The sequence below is a fragment of the Lampetra planeri genome, chromosome 9, assembly GCF_965212315.1.
Source record: "Lampetra planeri chromosome 9, kcLamPlan1.2.h2, whole genome shotgun sequence".
Classification (NCBI taxonomy): Eukaryota; Metazoa; Chordata; class Hyperoartia; order Petromyzontiformes; family Petromyzontidae; genus Lampetra; species Lampetra planeri.
In genome coordinates, this window is record NC_136115.1 from 15,971,064 (window position 1) to 15,997,273 (window position 26,210).

Consider the following 26,210-nt stretch of genomic DNA (forward strand, 5'->3'; position numbering starts at 1 on the left):
TGCTGTGCTGGACAAAGCTGCCCCAGGCAGGCAAGAAGGGGAACACGATGAGCATAATTTTTTAGAGAATAAAGTCAACATCTGAGAGTCTCTGTGGTTAGATGAACACCAAGCCAACACTGAACAAGTATCGAAAATTCCACATTGCAACGGTAGGGGTTCCAATTGAAATATAACATTCAGTTAACACACATTTCAAGTACAATGCCTCAGTGACATGGAATAATATAGTGTATATGCCTTAATTACGGTCCCAGAAGGCCTTCGGTCTCAATAGTTTATCGCCTCATTGTAAATAAATGTGGTTGGATTAACTGACTGTCTGGCTCACCGGCTGATGAAACGACTTAGAACTTAACACGTGAAAAAAATCTGCAATTATCCAAAACACAGTATGAATATTCACAGCCATTTTTTTTTAAGTGCTGCTATGTTTAAGATAGCACTGTATTTTGTTCACACATTTCGAAATAAAACTCTAGTGGGCTACGTGATACAGCAATGATATGAGCCCATGTTGGGCTAGTAGTAGCTGTTCAAGCAATATGTCTTGAATTGGGTTGCTGTGTGGAAACGAAGGGGCCTTAGTGGGGATGGCTCGGTTGAAGTCGCAGGCTGCAGTGCTCCAAAAACATTTTAAAGGGGGTTCACCACCCTAATTATTACTACTACCTCAAGTCAGCGTGGCTAGGGTGACTCAGTGTGTGCGTGTCAGATTCCAGTGGCTCCTATCCAGAGCTGTAAATCAGAGGCTCTGCTTCCCAACACCTCCCATCCCCAAACACATCCCACACCCTTCCTCTCCGCAGCGTTCTCTCTCGCACACAATGCTCCCTATTTAGCCGAATAGGACGGTAAGAGGCATGGTGCTGTTCGTGAACATTTTAATAAGGTGACCGTGACACGCGAGGGGTTGGTGTGGGCCCCCGCCAAAGCAGGCTGCCTTTGTCTCCCCAATGCTTATGTTTGAACATGACACCGAGTAGAAATTTAATATTGAATCGAGCTAGGGGATGGCTGGGACGGGTCCAAATACCACTTGCCACTGATGTTATTCATAGCTGGAAAGGTAATCAAACTCAGGTGGTCAGGATTGTGCTCTCTGTAAGTGCGCAAATCACAGCGCCACAGGCCTCCAAAGATCCTCATCGCATTTAACAGACTATTAGGGCAAGTGCTGTTCACGAGTATCTATGAAGGCCGGCAAGGTACACGAGGGCGTGGGTGGCCAGCACCACGCCCGACCGCCTTTGTTACCACAGTGGCGATGTTTACACACCGCACCAGGTACTCATTTGAGGCTGAGTCGACCTAGAAGAGGTCCAGGACCAGTTCAGATAATCGTAACTCGTGTTGGCTGTGAACGAGGATCAAACTCGTTTCAATGGATTCATAGTGAAGCATGCTAACCGTTGCGCCACCGCTCTCCACACACTTGCACAGATTCCACACAGAGACGTTGATCCTCATTTAGCCTCATAGCCATAGTGGCAAGTGCTGTTAGCGAGGAGTCGAGGTGCCAATGCTGGCCATAGCACTGCATGAGAATTCACGTGAGGCTGAGATGATCTGGATGAGACACAGAACAAGCTTAAATACAAATTGTTGATGGTGCTTTATACGGGGAGATATCAAACCCTGTACACTGGGTACCGTACAGCGTGTGCGCACACAATAAAACTAAACTATCAACTATTTTTTGTTTATTTTACCAGGTAAGGCCCACTGAGCTAATTATCTCATTTTCAGAAGGGACCTGGCCACAAATGATAGCTCAACGAAGTGGCTTATCGCGTATAAATATATGGCAGCCAAATACTCTAAACGCATGGCTAGCCATTGAACAAAGACGGTCACTGCATCGTGCTCTTTCAGATGCACTTCTGCGGCCATCTGGAACACTCTCCCTTCAGATATTAGGAAGCCACTGGAGCTATGCACTTTTAAATCTTAATTGAAAACGAATTTCGTTAGAACTCCTTTTTATGTTCAGTTTGTTGTCCTTTCCCCACACCTCTGATCAGCGCGGTTGATGACGTATGGTATGAAAGAAGTTCAAGATACATTTCTAAATGTGGAGGGAAAAATCGGAGGACCTGAAGAAAAATCCACGTGCCCACGGGGAGAACGTGCAAACTCCAAATATAGAGGCATCAGGGTCGGGATTAAACCAACGACCTCCTGTGCGAGGTAGTTAACATCTCCTTGCCACCATGCCCCCCCCCCAAAAAAAACAACCTCTTTCCTGCTCAGCTGTGATATTCTGTATAACTTAACTTGCAATTGTATATTACATGTATCCTCGTCACTTTTACACACTAGTGCAATTCCATTTGTAATGTTATTGAACTCAATTGTACTACTAATGGCTTTTAAATGTAATTTGTCCGATCCATTTTGCATCAGAGGAAATGCAATTAATTTAATATTTATTGAGTCTGTGCTGAATTTCTTTGGTTGTTTTTTGTTGCTCTAAATTTATATTTCGGTGTTTTTTGCTCCGATTTCTATTTGCTTCATTAGTGTACTTTGCTTTATAGTATTGCTTGTTATTTTGGTGACACAGGTCACTCTTGCGAATGAATCTCATTCTCACCTGGTTAAACAAAATAAACTTCAACTCAAACACTGCCACTCTCTCTCTCTCTCTGCTCTTATAAACAATTCACGACACCTACCCATTTCATTCACCTTCACAACATCAACATCTGTGTGCAGTTGCATCGTGAGTGGAGGGATCTGTTTAAGATCACTCGGGGGTCAGAGTATTCGGCGATGTATTTTACAAAAGGCAGTTCAAATAACACCTCGCACCATCTACTCAGAAATAAATCTAAAGGAAGTTATTTGGTAAGAGCTGTTTCACCAGATGTGTACCAAGGAGGACGTCCTCAAGCTGGGCTAGAGGCAGCAAAACATTCAAAATCAACCATCCATGCGTGCCCCATTGTGCGGCAATAATCTCGGGCGTTGGTTCTCAGTCTGTAGTGGAAATTCTACATTCCTATGGTAGAAGGTGGGAACGAGTATCTCCACAACATAATCACCGTTGACTTTGAAACAATTCGTGCAGCTGCATGAGGTGGGTGATTACTTCGCTCACGCCGGAGGGATCATGAGGCTGAGTCAACACCCGACCTGAACTTGAACTCACAACTATGAACGCACAAAAAAGGCTTTCTCAGCCACCGGCGTCAGTACCAGGGCTAGAATGTGGTGCGAGCGCTCATGGGAATTCAACACGGATCTCCTAGTAGCAGGTGTGGCCAATTTGAGGTTAACTGCAGACAGAATGTACCGACGAGTGCATTGTGTTTCACCTGAACCTAAATAGCCTTACCTGGCCAGTGACAATTCACATACTCTGTGATAAATCACTCAGCGTGTTTGTCTCAAGTCCAGGGTGTCTTGACAACGGTACAGGTGATGCGGCCTGCATTACAACACCTGTTCCACCAGTGAGCCACTCCCAATATCCCCACTCCACCCCAGAGATTCAACTGCATCACAAGGTAAAAGATATGGAGACTGGTAAGCAGACAGACACAAAAACAAAGATCCCCCGTGTAGCATTAACAGACTGTTGGGGCAAGTGCTGTTAGCAGGCACCTATGAAGGCCGGTACAGCAACACGCCCGGCCGCCTTTATCTCCCCAGTGGTGATGTTTTTGCACCGCACCAGGAATTCATTTAAGGCCGAGTCGACCTAGGGGAGGCCCAGAAACGGCTCAGATAATTATCACTGGTGTTGGCCCTGAGCAGGAATCGTACTTGGGTTGCCGAGTTCATAGCGCCGCGCGCCCCACAGACAAACAGACACACACCCACACAGCGCGCTCCGTGAAACTGACACTGATGGCTTGTTTTCTGAGTGCTGTCATGCTGTGGCCATTTGCTAAAATAAAGTATTATCCCAGCTCTCAAAAATATTCATGGGGGAGCCCACTTGGGGGCCCTGCGCTGGACGGTTCCAGTAACTCAAAGCGCAGCCGTTGCTTATAAATCGCGGCTCATTCACGGCCACAAACCTCTCAGCCGCACGACAAATACCTCGCACGCTCAAAATCTTCTCCAAAGTTCCCTGGCTGCAAAATGGAACCCTTCCTCACCCTCCGACTAAAGCCGTTCGCGGATACCACAGTGTGCATTGCAGTGACGATGAAGTCAACGTGAGTTTATGTTTCCTGAAGATCGTGGCAGAATTTGTTTTCTCTTCATGTTCATTTTGTGCCAAGGTAACGGTAAAGGTCCTGAGTACTTCAACAACATCGTAAAGCTCGGATGGAATTGAAAATCCAGACATTTATGTTTCTGGTTGCGTGCTTTGAGGTTAAACCAGAAAATATATAAGATGTAAATAAGGAAATATGCCCCAGTAATAAGAAAGTGCAATAATTGGGAGGCACCCTCGCGACCACAGTTATGTGTATTTTTATACACCATGTATTTGAAAAATTGTGTACATTCTAAAATATTTCCCAACTGTGCTGCCACGGAGGAGTATTTAACCTTTGTTTAATGAGCGACTCTCATTAACAAGAACTTTATCCAAAACAGTATTGTCTAACAATACCAACCTGAAAGCTTTGCTCAAGCTAAACCAACAAGTCACTTAAAAATGTGAAATGAAAACAAAGAAAGAAGCATTAAATGGCAAGCGAGTGGAAATCTCATCACCCGTGATGACCGCACACACAGAGAGAAGCAAGGAATGCATTGGAACGAGGCGGTCTCGCAGAGAAGAAATCCCCACTCGGCCCCAACTGTGAAGTGCAAGGACACGGCTGCTTTTTAGTTTCCACCAGTCACATCAACATTGGCCATTCAGCTCCCCCCCGCATCCCACCCCGTGCCGGCACAGACTCCCACACTACCCACGACTGCACCATATCTGCTTTTCTGCAGGTAGTGGGGTGCCATGGTGATGAGAAGTCAACTACCTCGCCTGGTATACAGGAGATGGTGAGTTTGCATGTCTCTCTCCCCGTGGTTACGTGGATTTTTCTCCAGGCCCTCTGGTTTTTCCTCTCCACATTTAGAATAGTCATGCGTTTAGAGTATTAGGCTGCGAGACATTTCTACGTGATAAGCCACTTCGTTGAACTATCATTTGTGGCCAGGTGGCTTCTGAAAAAGAGCTATATAGCTCAGTGGGCCTGACCTGGTTAACTTAAAATAGTGTTATTTTAGTTTTATAGTTTACAATCGAGCGGTTTGCACATTGGCTCACTCAGGAGGTTTGTCACGGTGGTTTCCTTTTCATTAGTTTTTCCTTTTCGCTAATTAATGTCAAACTATCATTATTGTTTATTATTAACTACTACAATAGTGCACCCATGATAGTCCCACTGAGTCTTAAGACTCTTTTTTCAGGAGGGTCCTGCAACGTCGTTTGTAGTCGGGGGATGATGTTACCGTACTGTGTAATCCCAATTTAGTAATTTGCAGCAAATTTATCAGAATTGGAATGGTTGGCCAGTACGAATTAGATTGTATGTTTTTTATTTAACTATGAGTGGAAACCAGTGAACTCCAGCAGAACAGAGGGAACATACAAACTCCACAGAAAGGCACCCCAATTGGGGATTTGCTGTGAGATGCAAGTGTCAGCAGTGTGCCACCACCCTGCCACACAACTGTGCGAGTGCGCAAACTTCACACACACTCTCACGTCCTGGTCAGCAGCCTGCATGCATTGCCTCCCCATAGCCATCATCTTTATACCAAGTAATCGCATGTCTCTCGCATGGGGTGACATTCACATCTTTACAAAATGGGCCAATGCAATTCTTTGATAATTATTTGCCCCATTCGTGATGATGGAGAGCATTAGCATATTTTTGTAAAAAAATTATACAGAAAGGAATATTCCAATCTATAATCTCAGTGCGATACCCCCGCAACTCTTCAAAACCAGCAGCCACAAACATTATCAAACGTTCTACAATTTTAAAAGTGATCCGGATGAAACCCGCCAGATGATTTTCGCTGAAGTGCCCTCAATTATGGATTCATGGAACACACACCCAAAATAATACGTGGCTTTCATCTTGCAGACACACACGTGTAGGCTATGTGACTGACTTCATGACTTGAGATTGACGCTTCGTTACCGAGAATAAAATGCAATAAAATTATGGTCAGGGGTGCTTCAGCAACATCGTTTGTTTACAAAAACAATAGTGTTATTTAAACTTGCGTGGCGAGAAAACATTGATCCAGAAGGCCAAAGGCTCGACTAAACGTTAGCTTTTTTGTAGTTGTATTGCCTATAACACTTGACACATGAGTTTGAAAGCTTGCTGTGTTTAGATTGTGTTACTGTAATGTGTATGTTTACATGCAGCAGCAGCACGGTAATTGTGAATGTGGCCCTCTGGCGACTGTGACTGCGGTGCTGTGATGTGGAACACGGCCCATTAGTTGCTGCTGTCTGTCGATTGAGCAGACTTGGGGTGGAGCTGGAATGATGATCATTATGTTAACCTAGAATGTGACCGACCGTTCTACATTAACATAACGAGAAACAAATGTCTACAGTGGTGGAGACACGGCGGCGTGCCTCACCGCTGCAGGGTGAGGCGCAGGTTGCCCACGCTGTTCTTGATCTTCGTCTGCGCCTCCAGGTGCGTCATGCTGTCAGTGGGTGTGCCGTCGATCTGCAGCACCACGTCCCCGGGCACCACGGTGGCCTGAGCCGCTTTGCTACCCGGGCTTATCTGCACGCGGTGGAAAGAGACGGGAGCGGATTTGAGGACATGTGAAGGAGCGCCGCTCGCGAGCAGCAGGAAGGGCACACGGTTCCCGCCTAGTCGCGCGTGCCAAACTGGGCACTATAACGCACATTTGGCACTGCCCATCTGACTCCGCTCTTTAAATTTTGTGTGAACATCGGCAACGACCTATTTCAACGGGGCTATCCAAGATGCACGAATGTGGGCCCCCCTCCCAATGGCGGAGCCAGGCTTTTCAGGTAGGGGGGGCAACTCCTCCAGCAATGAAAAATTATACTAGTTGTTAGTAAGTAAGGACTTGTCCCTTGCTTTTAATTTGACGCGTGTGCGGCAATGGCGCAGCCATCGATTGAGGGTCAAATTAGAACTGTGATCGGCATCGCGCTCGCTGAAGGTGAATGCCTTCAGGGAAGTCGTGCACTGTATACGCAACTGCGCACAATTCTGAGTCACTTATAACTGCTTTGCCTTTACTTATTGCCAATTATGGACTCAGACTATTGTCCTATCATCTCATAGAGTCCCTGGCACATAATAATATGCTACACAGTGGCAGTGGGGGTCGAAAAATGCCAATTTATTACTAATAAACCCCAATGATCTGATCGAAATTAGGGATTTCGGTCGGATCATTGAGGGGGCACGTGCCACCCTACCCTTAAAATGTTTTCACTTGTTTATATGTTGATTCGGGGCGCCATTGTGGCCGACTGGGCCGCTATGCATCGCATAACGCTGCCACGTACCCCCCTCCCCCATAGCTGCGCCTCTGGATATCCGGCATACATTGCTCCCAGCCTTGTTGAGCCACTAGGTAGGCACGGCTCCCGGGCACCGCACGTTCAGCACTGGCCATCTGACCCTGCTCTTTTCATGTTGTGTGGACATCGGGCACACATTGCCCTCGGCCTTTGTCCACACTGGGCAACTCAAGAGCTGACCCTGTAGTTGGGCTACCGACTCGAAAGAGCTTGGAAAATCGTGCCCATCCCAACAGCCGGGGCGATCTTCGATTGCAAGAAACACCCAGTGGTACATGTAAAGTGTGGTAACATATATAAAACACGCATGTACATTGCTGAGATGTGTTTTCATGAAGTACTGCAGATAGTGAACACACAACAATTATGGAAAAAGACAAACCTACGTAATTGCACACAGCAGCACAAATGATAGAACTGAGTGTAGGCAGCAACGTGTGGAACATACACACTCACTGCTTTTAAAAAGCAACTGAGCCATGATCCCACCAATTAGCGTTAACCACCAGCAGGCATTTAATTTGTTCACTTGAATAATGGGTGCAATTATTTATATATTTCCCTTCACATTTTAAACGTTATATTACCTATCGGCAATTTAATTGCCTACATTAATAAACATATACAGTATTTCAACTACGACGCATCAGCTTTCATGCCACGGAGAGAGAATTACGAGATTATTTAACAAGCGCTCCTCATGCATATTTCAATAGCACAAAGCGGCCGTTGTCAGAGAGGCTGTCTGAGCGGCTCGCAAGTGGTTAGTCAACAAGCCCAAACAGGGGCAGGTGCAATGTAGTCTGTACTACAAAGGCAAACGTCTTCCGTATAGCCTTAACAGACTGTTGAGGCAAGTGCTGTTAGCAAGCACCTATGAAGGCCGGCACGGCACACGAGGTGGTGGGTGGCCAGCACCACGCCCGGCCGCCGTTGTCTGCCTAGTGACTCATTTGAGGCTGAGTCAATCGAGGGGAGGCCCTGGACCGGTTCAGATATACGTCACTTTTATTGGCCGTGAGCGGGAATCGAACTGGGGTTGCCCAGTTTGTAGCACAGCGCGCTAACCACTACACTGCACACACACACACACCCTAAACACAACGTCCAGTTTATAACTACACTGATTGTGAGGGCAAGTATGTATATATGTTGAACTTCTTTCACACGGTATACGTAGCCAAGCGTACTAATCGGAGGTGCTAATCGGAAGTACTGTTAGCGAGCACCTATTAGCAACGATGCCATAAAAGGGGTGGTGCGTCTCCCCAGTGCTGGTGATTAAACACCACAACAGGCACAGTTCTGATGCAACGTACCACCCATGTTAGACAAGGGCGGGAGTCGAACTCGGGTTACCAGGCTCGTAGCACAATACTGCCCCATCACTCGCAAACACCTTTCACACACGGAGTAAAGTGTCCTTGGTGACGGGGCCATGACTCCACACCTCCTCACTTAATCCACTGCCAGCCACATTACCACTCAGAAAATCATTAAAGCTGAGAGCACACACTATTGTGATAGTATCCAAGTGCTCTGCTATAGAGCATCCTTCCGCACGCCTGAAGCAACTTTCATGTATATGCTCACTACATGCGTGTACATAATAATTTTTAACATATACAGCCCCTTGTAAATCCACTGCTGGATGAAGGCCTTTCCAGGCTATCAAACAAAGGCGTTGTTTGATCATACTTTGACCAAAGAGAGGAATGCAAAACTGGTTGAGATACCGCTTGCCCTGGGTTCTGGGAATCGGAACTAAGTGCACAGAGTTCACAGCACAGTGTTAACTAATGCACCACTGCTCCTCTGTGTATATATTACATTTCTCCCATGGATGGTCTTAAAAACGTGGCTCCCCCTCAGAGCATACGTACGCCAGATACGTACACCAGTGGCGCTAATGTGATAGCTCGAGGGACAACAGCTGTGTTCTTTACTCCCCCCTCCATTGCTCACTCTCTGTAAAATGTCACACGTCCCAATGGAGAGCTTATATACATTTTGAGATACAGAGCATGGATTTAAAATGTCATTATACGGAGAGGTTATTCACTGCAATGCACCTTTTCACATTTGCTCATCTCCGTTCAAATGCGAATTAGCAGGCAGTTACGCATCGCAAGCGATTAAAGCCCTGAATCACGAAGTGCAGCCAAAACGATTGCCAAATTAATATGTTACGTCCGTGGTAGTTCAGCTACTAGTCCCTAATGAGGGTCCCCTTCATGGTCCTTTAGTTTCCTTCCGCACCGATGCTTTGCCGCCAGCGATCGCGTGGCTTCTGAAAGCTCATTCTGGAACTGTTCAGTGGAAAAAGTTGTTCAGTTGGCTCATTGCGTTTTGCTATAATATCCCCCAGTGTCTTCACAGCAAGTTCCTCTCACAGAAGGTTTTTTTCCATCGCAATCTGTACTTAGGCTGTTGTAACACGGCGAGAATTTCCGAGGGAGATTTTACTAGTTTAGCGCAAAAAAATTGACGTTGCCTGATTGCTCTTTGTCCACGCTAACTCACCAGGTGCTAAGCCTCATAGTGACAAGGCCTGCTTTTAACAATGACCTGGTGAATCAGGTGATGCTGCATATACACCTTATTTGGGAACAGAATATAAGAATGACTTAAACATATTTTAAATGCAAAAAGTATTTGATTTCTCTCACCCCCATCAACGGTTACTTAATCACCCCATGAACTCTTCAACGTGCCCATGTACGGTGCACATCTGACAGAGGGGCTTTCATCCCCCATGACCTCCCCCAAACACAATATCACTCATCGGCCTCAACTCTCTGAAGCTTGCGCACACACACACACACGAGCATACTTGTGCCAGCGGTGGGAATCTGGGACATTCATCCGAGGTGACTGCTCGCCTTGTCGATCGAGCCTGGACACGCCACGTCCGCACACCGGAGGCACACATGCAACCGAACCCCCACAATGTGCACAACGGTGCCGGGATTACGTGTGCGGCTGTTGGCCCACGTTCCGAATCACAAACAGCGAATGGAGCGTCTCTCTGAAATGCTTGGCAATTCAACGGCCCATACAGGGCTGTTCATTACAATTGAAGCCACAGAAACAGCTGCCGCCACTGTAGCCTTTTGCGCTGCCAATTTGACAAATACGGGTTCCTAGTGTTACTATTTTTATACCTTCAGCATTGTTCCAGGAACCAAATGTCACATTTTAAAAGATCATCGAGGCGATGCAGAGGTGGACCTGAATGCTGCAGGAGCGAACAAATTTGTGCATTTCTGCAACCCCACAATTAGCGAGCAGCTGTTGTTGTCACGGCGTTAAGAGATCTCAATCGGCACTGTCACTCATTTCTCCGCTCGATGAGCCAACGCTATTATTTTGTGAGTAACCGCAGTGTACAGACTGGGTGACACAGTGCTCGACATGGGCCTCTAGGATGGGCCCGGGGCACCACTGGCTGCCAGGTGTTGCTTGCAGATACATGTGGTGATTCACCTTTCTGCTCAGCATGAATACTTCATTAGATCTCACTGAGCGCAAAGCAGAGGACGCAAAGTGGATTTCTCAACACAATGAGCGCACGTGATAGCACACCAACGTCCACAAAATGTTAAATAATCAAACGCGGTTTACATAAGTGTATGTTATTATTCGTTGTATCGCGCTTGTTTACCCAGGAACGCCTCACTCAGTCTCAAGACTCTTTTTTGGATGGTCCTGCCAAGCTATTGCAGTAGCGGGGCGATGTTACTGCTGTGTGTTAGTGTGTAGTCCAAATTGAGTGATTTGCAGGTAATTATTCCGCATTGGGATGTTTTGACCAAAACCAGTTCTGTTGTGTGTGCTTTTTTAAACCATGGCATGAAACCGGAGAATCTGGAGGAAACCCATTGCAAAACAGGGGAGGAGAACATTGAAACTCCACGCAAAGAGGATCCTGAATTGGGAATCAAACGTAGGCCCTTCCTTCTTTCTGTGAGGCACACATGTTAGCACTGCACCACCCTGTCACCTGATTAACACTTTTTAGCTCATGGATGAGAACGCTTCACCATCCTTATCACTATCAAACACTACATTGTTAATATACAGGGCAAGAATTTCACTAAGCTAATGCTTCAGGAAGCAGCCCTTCTTCAGCACAGAGAACACAACACAGGTGATAGTTACGCTCGGTTGAAGACGTCATTTTTCAATGTGGTGCCTCATGAAGAATATAAAGTTTAGCAAAAACATCTGTATAGTTTTTTTATATCAACAAATATAAATCAACAAATATGACGAGTAAATGTAAGCTTAAGCATAATGCACATTTACACACGGCTGATAAGTAACCTGGCTAATCCCTCACCTTTCCCAAGTCGAACCTAGCTGCTGGTGATTGTGCTGGTGTCAGGCAAAGCAACGATCCTTTTGGGCTCTTCCCAGCGTTTGTCTACAGGCTTTCACATCAGGTGTGCAGCAGAGCGGACATAAATACACACACTGGTTCCCATGCAGCTTCACAGACTGCTGGGGTGATTTCTATTTGTGAACAGCTACGGAGGCCGGCACGATACATGAGGGGGTGTTTGAGGGTACACCACACCAGGCCTCCTTTGCCTACCCACAATGCCGATGATGATCACACATTGCAGCATGTACTCATCTTCATTTTAAGTTAATCTACGAGAGGACCAGGAGAGGTTTCGAAGGCACTTCCAACTCACAGGAGTCGTCTCAGAATTTAAATGAGGTCGTTGGGAATATCAATGCAGTGCGCTGACCATTGCACACTACAAATATGTGCACCCACGCACAGCACCCACACACTCATATACAAGGACACTGCTCACGCATTCACACACAAGAGACACACTGAACCTTCTGGCTCACAGGAGGCCTCGTTCTCTATATAAACCTGCGGCCACAAAGGGCCCTGTGCCCTACAGAAGGGTTACGGGTGATCACTGGCAAAAGCCAGGTTATGGGTAGGAGGGTGAGATTGCGTGGGAGGATTAGTGGTTATGTGAGTGAGTGGGTGAGAGGGTAGTCAGTGCGTGAGTTGGTGGGTGGGCGAGTGGATCTGTGAGTGAGTCGGTGAGTAGTGAGCGAGGTCTTACCCGCGAGATGGTGAGAGGCATGTTGAAATCCTTCCCACCCTGCAACCGGAAGCCCCATGGTGCGGGCCCGTGCAGCGTCACTGCATAGTTGCTCATGATTCAGCTCTGGCCAGGACTGCAGACAAACACACAGACAAAGACCCCGTCTGTAGTTGACAACACAGAGTGCGGGGGAGCGCTGCTGCTCATGAGCACTGATGAAGGCCATCACGGCGCACGAAGGGGTGGTGGGGATAGGTGCCACGCCTGGCTATCACCGCCTTCGTCTCCTCAGAGTATGCGTTTATTCACAGTACCAGGTGCTCATTTAAGGCTGAGACTACCTCGGAGAGGGCAGGAACCAGTTCAGATATTCAAATACAAAATCCACACGACAAACAATGACACCTGACCTCTGAGACAGAACAGCTGAGGGATATATTTCAAGACCTATTCAATGGCTGTTTGAAAGACCAGATAGCAATCTAAACATGTAGTTGTATGTGCAAATGACATGAAAAGTTTAACTTAAATAAGTGAGTCTTTACAACACATTAGCTATTACATATTGACTGAGATATTCTGTTTTTCTTAACATTTAGTCTCCCTCCATAGAAGTATTCTCTTTTAAAATACGGACTGATGTGTGGTGATAATATGTATGCACTTTTAACTTCTTTCACATTGTATACAGAATGGGCACCCTTCATGGCTGCAGTATGTCCAGGATGAAGCAGGTTAACTTCATGCAAGACAAGCAATGAACCGCTGGTACAAACTTGACAAATGTACATAATTATAAACGTCTACACACCTACTATGAAACCTCTCAGGTAAATTGTTAACTGGCACAAGTTAATTGTGCGAGTGTTGTGCAATGGCAGGTGCTCACATTCCATTAAGTGGCTGAACCCAAGTCGCTCCTGGACAGACACAGAATCCATCGCGAGATTGCAACAACACTGCCAGCAGGACCGCAGACATCACAAAGTGGCTCCTTTACCTCGACAGCGCAAGTCAGAGACCACGGCCCAACAGTGGCTACCATTGATCGACCCCAACAAGAAAGCCATTGAGAGGAGGCTTTGCCTTTTTGAGAGCGCCAACATTTTAAAAACAGATTTCCTTTAAAAGGCAGAATCAAAACGTGCGGTACTACAACGCTCGCCGCTGTTAAATATAAAGAGGTCCGTTCCAGATGAAAATCACCCATGTTTTGCAAAATCAAGCAAAGGGTTTTGCGAAATGTAATGCAGACACTCATAGAACACACGACCCCACAATCCTCACATTCTTTCCACTGGCTTTAAATCCAGTGGCTAATCAGTTACCTCCAAAAGTCTGGCATTGCCTATCATCTATAGAAAATGGTGTATGTGTGTGTGTGCATCGTGTGTTGGAATATTAAGTCTCGTTGTCAAAACATCCGGCTGCCAGGCGGCTCAGCGGTAGAGAAGCTCACAATCAGAAGGTTGTGAGTTCACATCTTGGGTGGGGTTTGATTCATCCCATCATCCCTCTGGGATTGATACATGAGTACCGTGTTGTGAGGAAGTGAACAATGGTTGTGTTATAAACTTGTCCATGCCATAGCACTGGGGAATTTTCACCATTGTCTCAGGGCTATAAACAGTATTGAGCATAGCCTCAATGCCAATTTGAGTAGGGAATAAATGTCTTTATATAAAAAAAAAAACCTGCAGTGGTTCACCTGTAAATAACTACAATTTGTTGATGACCTCCAACAAAACTCGCTTTATTGTATGTTGCAAAAAGTATCGAATCTTGTTGGCACACTATCACCAGGAGAAACATGAAGGGGTGGCAGGTGATGCAGACATAATCTTCACCACAATTATGGGGTGGGGGGGGGGGGCATTTCTGAAATTTAGTCGTTGCTACTGTTGCTGCAGAGTGTGTTGTGGGGTGAGGTGGTGGTGGTGCCCTGCAGACGACACGGCTGTGTAGTCTAGCGCCCGGCTGCCACTTCATAAGAATGAACGAAATCCTCAACGATGAATTCACATGAAGCATGTACTCAGTGCAGTGGGGGGGGGGCATGACAGCGTGTCACCTGCAAACACCTTTTTCAAAGGAGCATCTCTCTCTATCATGGGGGCAACGCGCTCGCTTGGGAAACTGAGTCAGGGTTAAGGGAAGCACCTGCCTGGCCTCAAATAGGCTCTGCTGCCACTGTGAGTCACTGTGAATTCTCAGTGTGGCCACGTTGTGAGCAATGGAATCTCGCAGACGAGCTGTCCCCCCCCCCCCCCGCTTCTTGGCATAGAGACGTGAGACCCACGGGGTGCTGCCGCCTCACTGACACGGGGATCAGTGAAACAACTTTAACCCTGAACATTGCCTCCTGCTCCCTCCCTCCCTGCTCCCAACACCCATCCCAGCCTGGCCTCCCCACACCACCATCACCACCACCTCCTATCAGTGTCACTCACGCAAGGCCCTCAGCTGACCTGTCTGGGAGACCTCAGAGGAATCACAAACTGGCCTCACATTGATCTAGATTCTTATATATTGAATTGTTGCACTGTAGTAATAGTTTAAAAGGTCAAAGCGACTTCTTCAAATTGGAATGTGCAAGTGCTCATTCTCATTGACAACCAGAGCCAATGATGGAAATCTCATATTCCTATGGCAGGCTTGACTCAATGCATATTAGAGCCACTGTTAACATTCTATAAAGTGTTATTAATTTTGTCAACTCAGAGGCATAAAGGGCTGGCCCCTATTGGAATGTTAACTTTCAACCTTCCAATTACTGGTGTCTTATATGGCATTCATAGTTGTACCCTTTACTTTAGCAGGTAAACCACAGTGACAGAATACATCTCATGCTCAAGCAATATCCGAGATAAACACTATTAATGATCATGACCAGGCATGATCAATCCACTGCTGGATGTAAATTTCCCCATGCCATCACCATCCCATGCAATCCAGTGATCCCAATGCTCCATCTCCACGGTGGCCATTCTGTTGGATGTGTTCTCTCCTTGGGCTGCCATTCTATCCCAGAGATAGTCCACTACTCGTAATCCCTTCCAGAGGAGATGTGCTCTGCCCAAGCAAATTTACTTTCTTCAGTCATACAGTGAGGGAAAAAAGTATTTGATCCCCTGCTGATTTTGTACGTTTGCCCACTGACAAAGAAATGATCAGTCTATAATTGTAATGGTAGGTTTAGTTGAACAGTGAGAGACAGAATAACAAAAAAATCCTGAAAACGCATGTCAAAAATATTATAAATTGATTTGCATTTTAATGAGGGAAATAAGTATTTTACCCCTCTGCAAAACATGACTTAGTACTTGGTGGCAAAACCCTTGTTGGCAATCACAGAGGTCAGTCGTTTCTTGTAGTTGGCCACTAGGTTTGCACACATCTCAGGAGGGATTTTGTCCCACTCCTCTTTGCAGATCTTCTCCAAGTCATTAAGGTTTCGAGGCTGATGTTTGGCAACTCGAACCTTCAGCTCCCTCCACAGATTTTCCATGGGATTAAGGTCTGGAGACTGGCTAGGCCACTCCAGGACCTTAATGTGCTTCTTCTTGAGCCACTCCTTTGTTGCCTTGGCCGTTTCTTTTGGGTCATTGTCATGCTGGAATACCCATCCACGACCCATTTTCAATGCCCTGGCTGAGGGAAGGAGGTTCTCACCCAAGATTTGACGGTACATGGCCCCGTCCATCGTCCCTTTGATGCGGTGAAGTTGTCCTGTCCCCTTAGCAGAAAAACACCCCCAAAGCATAATGTTTCCACCTCCATGTTTGACGGTGGGGATGGTGTTCTTGGGGTCATAGGGAGCATTCCTCTCCCTCCAAACACGGCGAGTTGAGTTGATGCCAAAGAGCTCCATTTTGGTCTCATCTGACCACAACACTTTCACCCAGTTGTCCTCTGAATCATTCAGATGTTCATTGGCAAACTTCAGACGGGCATGTATATGTGCTTTCTTGAGCAGGGGGACCTTGTGGGCGTTGCAGGATTTCAGTCCTTCACGGCAGAGTGTGTTACCAACTGTTTTCTTGGTTACTATGGTCCCAGCTGCCTTGAGATCACTGACAAGATCCTCCCGTGTAGTTCTGGGCTGATTCCTCACCATTCTCATGATCATTGCAACTCCACGAGGTGAGATCTTGCATGGAGCCCCAGGCCGAGGGAGATTGACAATTCTTTTGTGTTTCTTCCATTTGTGAATAATCGCACCAACTGTTGTCACCTTCTCATCAAGCTGCTTGGCGATGGTCTTGTAGCCCATTCCAGCCTTGTGTAGGTCTACAATCTTGTCCCTGACATCCTTGGAGAGCTCTTTGGTCTTGGCCATGGTGGAGAGTTTGTAATCTGATTGATTGATTGATTGCTTCTGTGAACAATTGTCTTTTATACAGGTAACAAGCTGAGATTAGGAGCACTCCCTTTAAGAGTGTGCTCCTAATCTCAGCTCGTTACCTGTATAAAAGACACCAGGGAGCCAGAAATATTTCTGATTGAGAGGGGGTCAAATACTTATTTCCCTCATTAAAATGCAAATCACTTTATAACATTTTTGACATGCGTTTTTCTAGATTTTGTTGTTGTTATTCTGTCTCTCACTGTTCAAATAAACCTACCATTAAAATTATAGACTGATCATTTCTTTGTCAGTGGGCAAACGTACAAAATCAGCAGGGGATCAATACTTTTTCCCTCACTGTATGTACGTATGTATGATGAACTTCTTTCGCACTGTACGTAGCCAACCGTGCTAATCGGAGGTGCAGTCAATGTGATACCTCTGTTTTGCATTTGATCCCTGATCATGACATAAGATGCATATGAAACACGATAAATAGGCACATGAACTGAGATACATGACTGGAGTTATTCATTCATTTTATCATCATACGCACAAAGATTCAGAGAAATTCAAACTTAAACTGCACCATCAATGATCTTATTTAATAAGTAAATACGGTTTATTTTCATAAGTGAGCATTGAGGTGATGTTAATTTCTGTATGAAGCTCTCACCAATTATGGAATTTCCACATTCTTATGGCAGTGTTGAATTTATCTGTAGGAAAAACACTTTTACATCCCCACAAAGGTGGCACTCGATGTATTGACTGGGACAAAAGATGGCCCAAGTCAATTCTAAAACTGGATTTGACAAAACTAGAACAGAAATGGTAACACGTGTTTCATGAACTTGTAATCACCCTTCTGATGCACCTTACAAAACTGCACCATTTGGCATGCCCGTTGATACGAATCTGAATTTAGAAGCGTAAGTATAGGGGCCATGGGGGGCCCGTATGGCGTAGCCGTCGGGTGACCCATGAAATATATTGAAGGGGGGGGGACACGAGATACAGTTTGAGCCCATTCCCAAAGTTTGTGGAGGCATGCAGGGCGAGGTGGCTGCTTTGTTTGCCCCCAATGTTCCCACACCCATGCTCACTGCCAAATGATGCAGTTTGGTTGGAGGCTTCTGGTTTTATCCCGCATGCCGTGGGTGTGGAAACTCAAAGGGTACAATTAGAGGAGTGCAGTTCTTCGTGCATGCCACGCAGACGGCATGACGAGTAGAGATCCGTATCTCTGGCTTCTACATAAATGCTGTAATCAATGCCACCACTACTATCCTTATGAACACCCTTATAAAATATATGCATAATGAATAAATGTTGTACACCAACCAGCAGCACGCTATTCTTTATTTACATTTGGCATCAAGTCAACGGCACTAATCCTATGGATTTGACTGACTCCAACCATGGGAACGTGGAATCTCAACACCATTAGAGATGGGAAATGCTTCACGGTTATATGTGCTGGCAGCTAAGCCACTGGGACATGTTTTGACACAGAAAAGCCAGGGGCTTCACTGTGTTGCAAAGATTCATTGACAAGACAAAGTCCTGCTTGGGATGTTTGGTACAACTAGAATCAATATTCCAATCTGCATCCATCCTTGCCGACCTTCCTTCAGCGATGCCAAACCTTCAAGGAAACGATTCACAGTAAGGGAGGTATTTTGAATGCCTAATTGCAAGCCCTTTTATTGCAGGAATGTGCCTCCTAATCTCTGAGATGGCTCGTCTCCCTTGGCTGGAAGCTTCTCTGAGCATTCTGCTCCGCTGTCTGCAGAGACGATTACGCGCGTGTGTGTGGCGAGTACGTGAGTGCGAGTGCGCATATTATAAGGACGCAGGCTGGAAATAGCCGCGGCTAAATTTACACCGGGACCATCTAAACGCGCACGGCGCTCCTCCAGAGTGCACGCCGCTTGCCTTACATGGGAGCTGCATACTCAGCAGCCCGCGATATCCAAGCGGCTCCGTTTTCTATTCCCTCTTTTTGTCCTTTCTACCAACCACTTGGTGGTAAATTAAATATAACCGGGTGCGCAGGCAGTGCTGTTGGCTGTGGATGTGTGTGTGCGTGTGTCACAGTGAATGGGAGCACTGCATATCACAATCCAGGGTGACCTGGATTCAATTATCCGCCATGTGAAGAAGCATCACGTCGGCGTGACATCGTCCCTTAACGTGTCTTTATCACACATCAACTCGGCCCTGACTACCTCACTCTTTGTGTGGAGATCAGCACTTGGGAGACAAAGGCGGGCAGGCGTGGTTCTAAACGAGGGATACCAATCAATAGACTGTACTTGAGGCTGGACAAGGTCAAATATTGGCAATACACACCGTAACTAGGGCATTATTGTCCGTAAATAGTTGAATAGAGACCTGATAATCACTGATAATCCTGAACACACATGCACACAACACACGTGTCCAATCACAGGCGTTTGCACCTCGCTAATCGTGTAAAATATATTTCCTTAATTTTGCCTTTTTCTTAAGCCTAATGCATGTTTTATATATTTAGGCCGTGTTAATAACCAGCGTGGTGATGCACATTTATTTAATTAATATAATCTGCATGAACTCAAACAAAAAGGTGCATACGTGTGAAGATGTATGCGTGCATTAAACACATGCTTGACGATGCGTACTCCACAGGAACTGCGACAAACACTGAACGAATGCGGTCGAAACGTCTCCTCCACACATTTCCGGGGCACCAAAATGGGATTACAGGACGTGCCGGAAAACTAATAATCACCGCTATTTAACATGAGCATTGGGGATTGACTGTTGTAATTGAATGAAATAAAGTGTACTTTTATTTATTTTATTCATAAAATGAGTACCACTCTGTGGGAAGTCAACAGTGGTTGCCCTATGGATAGACCCATTCCTGTCATAGGAATGTGGAATTGCTGCCGCCGGCTAAGGGCCCGTAAACAGATGAGTACCGCCTCAATGCTCATTTGAGCGGGAACTCGCTTTGAACAAAAGCTTTATTTGGGGTTTCAGAGGCTGTGCATGTTGCAACATAACAGGCTTTTGCGGTGTACACAAAGAGCCAATGTTACTGCCCGATGCCTGCCCTGGGCTTGTTAACTCCTGTAGCGCGGAGTGGACTCGGCCATATGCCGCAATGTAAAGATGTCCTCATTATCCGTGCTATGTACACCCAGTGGGTGTGTGTATGGGAAGAAGGGTCGTAACCGCCTGGATGTGCGTGCGTGTGCGTCCGTGAGGCCACGGTGCCAGTGACGGCGCAAACAATAGCAAGCAGCAGCATGCCACTCGCTCAACTATAGCAGTCTCCGAACTCCTCTACCGTCGTTCGCAGGAGATAAATCAGCAGCTGCTGAATCTGAACGCGAAATAACACGAGAGCTTAGCGAAACAGCAAGGGCGCCCTACACCACACACACACATCACACACGAGCCCCATTGTATCGCGCCCTTAACTGTTGCCATGCGCCCAGCGAGCGGTTACTTGTGGCCGACACAATACAAGAGGACAGCTTTTGCTCGTTGCTCAGTGGAGGTCACGAGCAGTGAACAACTCAGCAGCTTTTGGCTGCTCGCCATCGAGCAAAGACGGTCGCTTCTGCGGCCGTCTGGAACGCTCTTCCTTCCGAATATTATCAAGCCACTGGGGAGCTATACACTTTGAAATCATCACCTAGATTGACAATCTAATTCCTTTAAAACTGTCTTTTTGTGTTTAGTTGTCCTTCCGCCGCACCTCCGATTACTTGGCTACGTACGGTGCGAAAGAAGTTCGACACACAAGAATAGGGCCGGCAACCACGGGAACCCAGCCAGCCCTCGAGACGCGCTCGCAATCTCAGTCTGGGTGACCTCGTGTTATCGCTGTGGGTGGAATGACCACGCCAACAATCTGTCCTATGCGCCGTCTGCCTCACATAAAGACATTGAATATCCCCTGGCGTCATTCGCAAGAGCAGGCCAATGTGTGCCAAACTTTGATAACATAAAACAATTACCCGATGCGGACTGAACATGGCAACCGACGCCCCCTACTGGCAAACTAACACCCCAGGTCTATCGCAAATGAGACTTATCCTGGTCTCTTGACTTAACCACCTGGTTAAACAAAAGAAAACGCGCGTTGTTCTCCGCGCTAGCAGTTGACTTACTACTGTATCGCCTTTCAGTCCATCCACCCTTCCATCCGCTCATCCACCAATGCCATATATTGATTCACCAAACCATCCACTTATCCATTCATCATTCTCAACTATCCATCCTTAAATCCTTTAATCCACTAATCCAGCAATCCATTAATGCATCCAGCGATCCATTCATCCACTCATCGCTTAACCATACAACTCTACCATCCATCCACCCATCTATTAATCCATCCTCCTGCTTTTCCTCCCTCCCACCCCGTAAACATGTAATCCTCTTGCACCATCTGGCGCATCAGTCCCTCGTTTCTACCTTAAGACGTCAGCGTCCCACATCTCCGTGTGCAGGTGCCTGCGCTCTGCACAGATCACGGGCGAGCGATGGACGATTTATCATCATCATCACCACGATCCGCCACATCTCTCTTGCTTTTCAACAGCTCCACCTTCATCTCAATGCATGGGATCGGCGACTTCGGCAAAAACGCATGCACAATGCTGAACGGCGCGGTACACGTGGTGGGGCACTTACACACCACAGCGCACTTCGAACAGTAACACACCGCGCACCTCCCACCACAGTGCACATAGCACAGACACAGAACAGAGTCCACTTCGCAGCAGCACACGAGGCACTGCGTATCGCGGCGGTGCGCGCATCACAGTTTCACACAACACAGTGACCGCAGCGCGCAGACAGCGACTCGGCGTGCGGCAAAGCAGGACGCTCACCACACTCGGGGGGGCTCCCTCGACCGCTTGGGTGCAGCAAAGGTGGCGACTCCTCTGCGGCGCTGCTCAGCTTTGCCTGCGAGCGCCTCTTTTCAGCCCCCCGCCTACAGATAAATTTAGCGGCGGCTCCTTTTACGTCACCCACACAGGGCGCCGTCAACAAGGCAGCCACCACCACCACCCCCAGCCAGCAGCAGCTCCCGACACGCGGGGCGCATCTCTCTCCTGCCGCCCGCCCCCTCGCCCCCCACCGGCTTGTCCCGAGCGCGAACCCCCCCCTCAACGTCCATTACGTCAGCCTTAATTAGAGTCACGGCACGCGTAGTCGACTCTGGCGATGCCCAGTTAGCCGCCTTTAGCTGCTGCTGGCAAGTGAAGGGCGTGGAGCGGCTGTGCCCTGGGCCAGCCTGGGGCCGCAGCGTACGAACCGGGGGTCACCAACCACGGCACACGTGTCGCGTCTTTGCCTGGGCAAAAGGCAACAGCGGCAGCAGCCGGCTGCGTTCTCGCTCATCACGTACACGCAGGCTGCCTCCTCGCTCTTCCTTGGTTGGTTGCGGGAGGAGATAGAGCTCACTGAAGTTATCGATCTCGATTGATCTCGGTATTTCCTGAACTCCAATAGCAGGTGCGCCCTATTGTTCGCCATGTTCACGCGCCTGGCGATTGCAAAACAATGGCTCGAAAGCGACGGCGGTGCTTGTGTGAAGGTGGGGAGCGGTAGTGTAGTGGTTAGTGCGCTGCGCTACGACTTTTACCACCGGGGTTCGATTCCCGCTCACGGCCAATACCAGTGACGATTATCTGAACCGATTCTGGGCCTCCCCTAGGTCGACTCAGCCTCAAATGAGTACCTGGCGTGGTGCGTAAAAAACATCGCCACTAGGGAGACAGGCGGCCGGGCGTGGTGCTGGCCACCCACCCCCCTCGTGTGCCGTTCTGGCCTTTATAGGTGCTCGCTTACAGCACTTGCCCATACAGTCTGTTAAGGCTATACGGGGATCTTTGTCTTAGGAAGCCCTCTGAATTGAAATCGGTGCTCACCACGTCACGTCGGGATAATATTGAGCCACCGCGCAGTGTGCAATGACCACATTTGTATTTTAGCGGAGAAGATTGGTAAATCATGTGAAGGCCGTCCTTTGCGGGTGGTCAGGACCAGTGGCGGGCCGTGTATTTTACACGCTTTTATTTAACTCACTCTGTTGTTGTCGTATCCTCAAATCTTGTAAATCAATTTTAACCCACTTCCCAATGTGGTATCGACTGCAAACTTCGTATAGTTATGTCGTACTGATGACAATACTATATTCTATTATAAAAAAATGAAGAATATATTTTTAAACAATCTCTTTACACGCTTTCTATTAACTCACTGTCTGTTGTCATATCCTCAAATATTGTAACTCAATTTTAACCCACTTCCCAATGTGCCATCGACTGCAAACTTGGTATACTTATGTCATACTGATGGCAATACTATATTCTATCATTAAAAATAATAAATACATATTTTTAAGCAATATTTTTGTTGTATGTTATGGTTCGGCTTCGGTCTAATTGTCCACGCTCATCTGACGTTGGCTGTAAATCACCACGGTCCCTTACGTTATGGCAAGCTTCGGGCTCACTTCCTGGAGTCGTGGAGTTCTGCCATTACCAGTAGGGTACATTTCATTAATGCGTGTTTTTTTTAAAGTATATTTTTTATATGACTTATTATTACACCTAGACCCTGTGCTATCATCCCGCAATTAAACCGGCTTCGAATAACCTCACCATGACACTCGGGCTATAGGCTATTGTCATTCGACGTAACGACCCCATATTCACTGTCTCGGCCTCGTGCGCTGCGTTGCACCACTATCTGAGTAGATAACCTCGAATTCAATAAACCTTCAGAGCCAGGGTGAACATCCGACTCCAAAGTATTTAGTGAATTGAACGAGGTAAAACTGATGGAAAAACAGCACAAATACAGCATCTGTTAATACTTGGAAATATCAATACAATAAATGAACACTACAGCATCATAACATTGTCTTAGATAACATGAAACTCAACAATAGATATTGGATGGACCAGGCACCTACATTAGTACTGAATAGCTATACAAGAGAATAAGCTACTGTGTTAAATAAGGGCACATCGTGTAATCACCATACTGCAGTCTAAATGTTTACACACTACACATAACACTGAACTGTGGATGAGATATTTCGTTATCCTTGCTCTCAGGATCGCAATAAGGTTACATGGGTACAAGTCTGACTCGACTTATTCAATTACAAGTAACATTCACAATAAGGCAAGTGGCAGGCTTCGTTGTTAATTAGGCCTTATATTTATCATAATGTAACATCATTATAAAGGCATTTACAGCATTATAACGGCCATTCTAACATTATAACAGCATTCCCAGTATTATAAGAACATAAACGAACTTACAGACAATGTTTATTGAAGTCCCACAATGAACAGTTGCATCTGTCTTTACTGGGACGCTATTTGTGCCACCGTTTTGTACTTTGTGTAATGGCTGCTAGCCTGCCGCATGGCTTAGAGCAGGGGTCCTCAAACTTTTTAAACAGGGGGCCAGTTCACTGTCCCTCTGACCGTTGGAGGGCCGGACTATAGTTAAAAAAACTATGAACAAATTCCTATGCACACTGCATATATCTTATTTTGAAGTGAAGAAACAAAACGGGAACAAATACAATATTTAAAATGAAGAACAAGTAAAGTTAAATCAACAAACTTGCCAGTATTTCAATGGGAACTATGGGCCTGCTTTTGGCTAATGAGATAGTCAATGTCCGGTTCCATATTTGTCACTGCTAGTCGTAACAAGTGATGCAAGTGTGCATCCGTTAGTCTAGATCTGGTTGGAGATTTCAAATGTTTCATTCTGGAAAAAGTCTGTTCACAGACATAAGTGCTGCCAAAGATGGTTGCCATTTTGAGTGCATGGTTCCTGAGATGAGGATATGTCTCAGAGGGGAGAGATGCATATAAATGATGAAGGCTGCTTGACTTGAATGCGTCTTTCAGAGAGTCACAATTCTGCAGTTCAGCCAGTTCCATTTGGTAAATTGTATCCACATTTTTAATGTCAATAGAAAATGGGTTACGGAAAAGCTGTATGTCCTGTTCATGGAGATGAAGCTCTTTAAATCTAAATTGGAACTCCTTTTGCAATTTTTCCAGTGAATCCACACATGTTTTGTTTGGGAATTGCAACCAATGGTTTTTTCGCTAACAGATTTTGAGTTGTGGGGAGATGGCAGAAGTTTTCCTCCTTAACTTGTTTGATGAGGAGGCCTAATTTTACTTCAAATGCTTTGACATGTGATTGCATATCACAGAGGAGCTTCCCCTTTCCTTGAAGTTGCACATTGAAACTGTTGAGTAGCTCTGTTACATCTGTCAGAAAGGCAAGGTGCCATTTCCATTCTGCATCATTGAGCTCTGGTACTTTGTTTTTTGAAAGCAGAAAAGCTGTAATCTGTGGAAGTAAGTCATAGAAACGTTTCAAAACTCTCCCTCGACTCAGCCAACGGACTTCTGTGTGGTACAGAACATCTTCATAGTCAACATTTAGTTCAGACAGAAATTCCTGAAATTGTCTGTGGTTTAGTGCATGAGCTCTAATGAATTTAACACAAGATACCACAATTTTCATAACAGAGTTCCACTTCAGTGATTTACTACACAGCGCTTGTTGGTGGATGAGGCAGTGTATGGCTATTGGATGAGAATGGTTATGTTTGTCCATCTCTTGGTTAATGCGAGCAATTACTCCTTTCTTAGACCCCACCATGCTAGGAGCACCATCAGTTGTCACACTGGCTAGTTTAGCCCAATTCAGCTCCAAACCATTCACAGTTTGGCAAACCTTTTCATAGATATCCTCTCCTGTAGTTGTTCCTTTGATGCTTTGCAGTGCAGCAAGCTCTTCTGTGACTTCGAAATAGTCATTCATCCCACGAATAAAAATTAGAAGTTGTGCAGAATCACGAACATCATTGCTTTCGTCGAGTGCCAAGGAAAAATAGGAAAGTTTTTTTGTGGAGTTTTGCACATGCTGATGCAAATTGTCTCCCATTTCTTCAATCCTCCGTGTAATTGTAGGTCCTGAAAGACTCACTGTACTAAATAAATCGGCTTTCTCTGGACACATCTCTTTGACAACAGAAAGAAGGCATTCTTTAACAAATTCTCCCTCCACGAATAGTCTGCCAGTGCACGCTATTAGCTTGGCAACTTGAAAACTTGCTCGCAGTGATGAAATATTTAGCTGCTTCACAAAAGTATTTTGCTGAGTTGTTAATGTATTTTTCAGTTTTAATATTTTATCTTTTCTCACTTCTCCAACCAAACAATCATATTTATCTTTATGT

The 26,210-nt window shown here is 46.2% G+C and overlaps 1 protein-coding gene across 5 annotated transcripts in view; it reads right to left on the bottom strand.

Moving 5' to 3' along the window:
• LOC144720739 (LIM domain-binding protein 3-like) overlaps positions 1–25,899 on the bottom strand; it is a 65,944-nt gene extending 40,045 nt beyond the window's left edge. For 2 of the 5 annotated variants that reach the window (XM_078597767.1, XM_078597766.1), the window contains exons 1-3: positions 21,811–21,997; positions 12,589–12,703; positions 6,568–6,719 (exon numbers count right to left, since the gene is read on the bottom strand). In XM_078597767.1, coding sequence (XP_078453893.1) covers positions 6,568–6,719; positions 12,589–12,684 — 248 coding nt within the window. In that variant the 5' untranslated portion in view covers positions 12,685–12,703; positions 21,811–21,997. Of the gene's footprint in view, positions 1–6,567; positions 6,720–12,588; positions 12,704–21,810; positions 22,000–24,258 lie in introns of those variants that run through there. The other 3 variants (XM_078597764.1, XM_078597765.1, XM_078597763.1) reach the window with 3 other exon arrangements.
• Between the last annotated feature and the right edge of the window lie 311 nt (positions 25,900–26,210).